The 5,617-nt window shown below is 38.3% G+C and overlaps 1 protein-coding gene across 1 annotated transcript in view; it reads left to right on the plus strand.

Moving 5' to 3' along the window:
• The first annotated feature begins 719 nt into the window (after positions 1 to 719).
• CAPZA1 (capping actin protein of muscle Z-line subunit alpha 1) overlaps positions 720 to 5,617 on the plus strand; it is a 21,181-nt gene continuing 16,283 nt past the window's right edge. The window contains exon 1 of the mRNA XM_015826651.1: positions 720 to 804. Coding sequence (XP_015682137.1) covers positions 766 to 804 — 39 coding nt within the window. The 5' untranslated portion in view covers positions 720 to 765. The remainder of the gene's footprint in view (positions 805 to 5,617) is intronic.

A 5,617-nucleotide genomic window follows, 5' to 3' on the forward strand; every position in this document is an offset into this window, starting at 1 on the left:
GACTCCCGCCCTCGGCTTGCTGAGGACTGGCTGGCTGAAGGAGGCAGGAGGGCGGGATCAACCAGGCGCGCCGCCGCGGCCGATTCGTCCCGTTTAATGGAAGCCGGCACTCGCAGCGGGTGGGGAGCCGGGTAGGCGCCCTCGCCGGCTCCCCGTACTCTCGAATTCGCTTTCAGACAAGGCAGCTCTCCTGTGTTTTATCGAGATTGCTCGCGCTGTGGTTACCGGGAAGTCCTTTTGAACAAAGATATACCTTGCCCGGTATATGCTGATATATTGGAGCGATCTGTTTTTCTGATAGGAAATCAGGACTAATATACTTGGTTGAGCACAAGGTTTATTGCTTGCGCGTAAAGCCAGGCATTTGGAAGGAAATTTTAAAAAGGAAAGGAAAACACTATTCATGTGAAACGCTGCCTTGCAATTGGACCAAAGTGGTTCGATGCAGTTATCCTGTAGGGATTTGTTGAGCAAAAACCGGGATTGGGCCCGGGGAGGCGGCATTAATGAGCGAAGGTATAGGATAGCATCCACGTTTCAAAAGTGATTCTTTCAAACGGCCCTTTCAGGCGCCAAGCAGGCCTGTACGGCAAGCAGCGCCCATCCCCCTATTCCTAACAAGGCAGTTATTACCGTCTGAATAAGCCGGCCACATCCGCTCCGCTGACATCCGGCCGGCGAATTTCTGGCTCCGCCCCCAGTTCCCCCGTCCCGACGTGCCGTGCGCGGGGTGACAGGTGGGGCGCTAGACTGATAGAAGCCAAAATGGCGGACTACGAAGATCGGGTGTCGGATGAAGAGAAAGTAAGAAGCCTGGGGTGTTGGGGATGTGTTTAGGAACAGAAGAAAGATAATTTTTCTACTCTGAGTGTACAGAGATTTCTTTCATTGGTTTTATTTTTCTTAGCCGGACTAAGATTCTTGAAACTGAGGAGGTTCGTAAGTTAAAGAGGACCATTTTTGTCGGAAAATTAGTTGACAGGAAAATTTTTCTGGGGTCTTTCTATATTTTTGTTACTCCATTCGAGTGGGTTTTTTTCCATAAATTAATGGGGCATATGGGGAAACTGTGCTCAGTTTCTGTGAACATTGGGGAAATGTTAATTTTACATTGGTATGATTTAATTATAATTTTCCATTTTGTATTTTAATTCCAACAGTTCATCCACTAAATACAGTGGTTCTGATAGTTACTGAGTTTTTGGATTATGTTTCAGTGTTGTCCTTCCTTAAATGAGGTCAGGGCAGAGAATTAGTAGTTCTAAGTACTTTGATTATTCCAGATGCAAACATGTCTTTTATTCTGTAGAAAACATGCTTATGTAAGTTGTACTATTTTCTCATCTGTATATGGAAAGGATTTTATTTGATCCTATAATGTTATACAGAAGTTGTTAAGGCATAAAAGAAGAGCATGTATCTCTTACAGAAGCTTGTGCTGTAGATAAAGAATAAGAAGCATTTGATTTTGAAAAGCAGTATATTGCCTATTAGAATTATTTTATCTTTGCATAAATGCTTCAGTATAAATAGAATTGCTTCTTTCTCGTTTCAAAGACATTATCTAAATTTTATCTCACAGAATGCAAAATATTTTATAATATTTTGTAATACTTCCATACCTATAACCTCATTAAGTTTGAATTGAGTTGGATGCAGATATTTTCTGTTCTGAAGGTGGCAGTTGTATGTTCACTAGAAAATGTGATGATATTATTTGCTTTAGTATATAAATTCATTCAGATGCATGCTTAGAAAATCAAGCATAAAAATATTTAAGTTTTCTTTGTTGTGAATGAGTTCTGGCAGGCTGAGCATACTACGGATGTCCTCCATTAAATAGAATAGAATAGAATAGAATAGAATTTATTTTCATTGTTTAACTCACAATGAAATTAAGTGCTGTCCACAGTGCACACTACTCACAAGTAAAACCCACAAATAAGAACATAAATTATATGCACACATTGTTCACATTCTGTGTCATCTAATGGGAGACAGGAGGCATGCCTTTTCCATCATGTTATGTAAAATGATGTGCCCTGCCCTATGCAACAGCATATCATCCAAGATTTGAATAGCCCCAGCTTTTCTGACTTTCTGTAATACATTAAAAACTTCCCCATAGTTTTAGGCCTGAGTATTGGGTGAGCCAGTTTACTATTGTGGCTGTTAGCATTTGAGTTATGCTCCATGTGCTCCATGTATTTTTAACTTGTTTTTTATGGTTAAAGTGGTTATTTATTGCTTGCTAATCATTCAGATGCCTGTGTTAATTGTGGTGGCCATATAAATAATTCCATTGTTGGAATTATATTAAAATTATATTCCTTTAGGAATATCTTATAGAACAAGCATTTGCAGAGATTCAGACTGGATTTTACCTGAATCTAAATCTAGCCTGGCTATCTGATCTGTTGAAAGGAATGCATGGATATGTAAGTGAAAATTTTAATTCAAAAAGTGATCAGTAGAAACTCAAGTGAAACATGTGTTTCTATGGTCTAAATCTGTGGGTAAAATACCAAAACAGAACAAAGTGCTTTATAGTATTCACAATGACAGAGCATAATTGCAGGGCTAAAAGTAGATCCTGAAACATTAGGTACTATCACTTGCCACTATTTTTTAATGTGACACAAATATATAGCAAGAATAGAATAGAATAGTGTAGAATAGAATAGAATAGAATAATAACTTTATTGTCACTTTAAATGTACACTGATTAAAATGAAATTTCATTGCATCTCTCAAAGGGTCACCACCTCCAATATAACTACATAAATATAACATAAATAAATAAATACAGAATTATGCATATACCTACATATATTATATGACACAGTGAGACAACAGTCTAGTTCGGGTTATGTATACATGTACTGTACATGGCGAGCAAAATGGATCTTGCGAGTTTACCAGATAGATGGCATAGGGAACAAAGCTATTACAGAATTGGGTAGTCCTGCTAGAAATTAAATCTATTAAAATTAAATACATTGTTTCTTGGCTCTGTTCACTTATTTTCATGGTTCTACATGTAGTTTTTTCACTACACATTTTCCTTCAATACTGCACAGTATTACTATTGTTTTTAGATAGAAGTTAAAAGTATTTGCTAATGGAATATACACCTTTTAATATATTCTTTTCCCATATTTGCATTTGAGATAAAATCAGGAAAGCATTGACTAAAAGACAATTTAACATTTCAGAATCTCCAAGGACTGTGTTGATAGTAATTATCTGAGTAGACAGATATTGAGCATGATTATAAGAAACAGCATTACAGTAATTTAAAAGGAGGGTTTTTATTGTGTCAATATTGTTTTGTATCTTTGTCATATTCAGAGATTCTGAGGAAAACTAGCTGAGGATTTGATTCTCATGCTATGATTTTCTATTGCATTGGCTGTTAATATTTATTAGACTAAGTAATATATTATCTGAGTAGCAGTGCTTTAAAGTAATCAGAGTGTCATGATTACTGCTTACAGGTGCAGTTTCTAATAAAAGCTCATACTATAGCTTGAAGGAAACCTTTAACCATCTAGAGCAATGTTCTAGAAAGTCTGTAGGGAATTTATGAGATAGGGCTTTTCTTCCCCAAATAGTGATTTTTTAAGTATTTTTATTTAATTTGTCAATTTTTTGCTGCATCAATGGTAAAGTAATATGTAGTCACTGAGGTAACTTAATAAGAGCAGCATTAGGTTACAGATATTCTTACTATAAAATTAAGAATAAGGTATCATTATATCAGCACTGTCAAAAGTCAGACAACATACTAAAATATAAAGTAAAGTAGATCAGAAATATATTAACTGGATGTATATGAGAATTGATTCCTAGTGTCTTTGTCTGTGAGAGAAAAATAAATTGTTATATGAGGTTGTTAGATATTGGTACTACTTTCAGTGATATTAAAAACTGATTTCCATGGATTTGGAGAAAAGTATAATGCACATAGATCAATGACATTCTTGTATACCAAACTGTCCAATAAAGCTTTTGAACCTGTAATAATTGAGTATATAAGAGTATTTCAGCAGCATATATGAAGCTATACTTTGTGGGCAGCTGAAAAGCTTTATTCATTCATACACATGACTGTTAAAGGGTTAATCAATAAATTAGAATACATCTCTTTCATCTAATAATATTCCAGTTGATACTTTGATGAGGCGTATTATAGAAGAGATGAAAACAAGAGATTCAGGATTTCTAAGGTGGAATAGTTGAGGGTTTTCCATCTGCTGTAGGAGCATACTTTACTCTTTGGTTTTGTATGTTATGACTCTCCATCCTATTGTTGTTGTTAATTGCGAAGTTGTGTCCAACCCATCGCGATCCTATGGACAACATTCCTCCGGGCCTTCCTGTCCTCTACCATCTTCTGGAGTCCATTTAAGCTCACGCCTACTGCTTCAGTGACTCCATCCAGCCACCTCATTCTCTGTCGTCCCATTCTTCTGTTGCCCTCAATCTTTCCCAGCATTCCTTCTCATTAGGTGGCCAAAGTATTTGAGTTTCAACTTCAGGATCTGGCCTTCTAAAGAGCAGTCGGGGTTGATCTCTTCTAGGACTGACCAGTTTGAACGCCTTGCAGTCCAAGGGACTCGCAGGAGTCTTCTCCAGCACCATAGTTCAAAGGCCTCAATTCTTTGTCGCTCAGCCTTTCTTATGGTCCAACTTTCACATCCATACATTGCAACTGGAAAAATCATGGCCTTGACTACACACACTTTTGTTGGCAGGGTGATGTCTCTGCTTTTTAGTATGCTGTCTAGATTTGCCATAGTTTTCCTCCCCAGGAGCAAGCATCTTTTAATTTCTTGGCTGCAGTCCCCATCTGCGGTGATCTTGGAGTCCAGGAAAATAAAATCTGTCACTACCTCCATTTCTTCCCCATCTATTTGCCAGGAATTGAGAGGGACGGATGCCATGATTTTGGTTTTCTTAATGTTGAGTTTCAAGCCAACTTTTGCACTCTCCTTCTTCACCCGCATCAAGAGGCTCTTTAGTTACTCTTCACTTTCTGCCATTAGAGTGGTATCATCTGCATATCTTAAGTTGTTGATATTTCTCCCGGCAATCTTAATTCCAACTTTTGATTCATCTAGCCCTGCCTTTCTCATGATGTGCTCTGCATATAAGTTAAATAGGGAGGGCGACAGTATACAGCCTTGCCAGACTCCTTTCCCAATTTTGAACCAATCAGTGGTTCCGTGTCCAGTTCTCACTGTTGCTTCTTGACCCACATATAGGTTTCTCAAGAGACAAATAAGATGGTCTGGTACTCCCATCTCTTTAAGAACTTGCCATAATTTGTTGTGATCCACACAATCAAAGGCTTTAGCATAGTCAATGAAGCAGAAGTAGATGTTTTTCTGGAACTCCCTAGCTTTCTCCATGATCCCGAGGATTTTGCACAATATCTGCATGACAAAGTCGCTCGGATCCGAGAAGGCTTGGACTCCGACTGGTTGGCCCAGGGAGAGGAGACGGAAGCAGGTCTTGAGACGGTTGTATGGGAGGAGTTTGACTCTGTTGCTCCCGAGGATGTGGACAGGGTCTTGGGAGGGCTGAATGCAACCACATGTTTGTTGGATCCGTG

Source organism: Protobothrops mucrosquamatus, unplaced genomic scaffold (assembly GCF_001527695.2).
Source record: "Protobothrops mucrosquamatus isolate PMUCROS unplaced genomic scaffold, P.Mucros_1.0 scaffold3221, whole genome shotgun sequence".
In the NCBI taxonomy this organism is placed as follows: Eukaryota; Metazoa; Chordata; class Lepidosauria; order Squamata; family Viperidae; genus Protobothrops; species Protobothrops mucrosquamatus.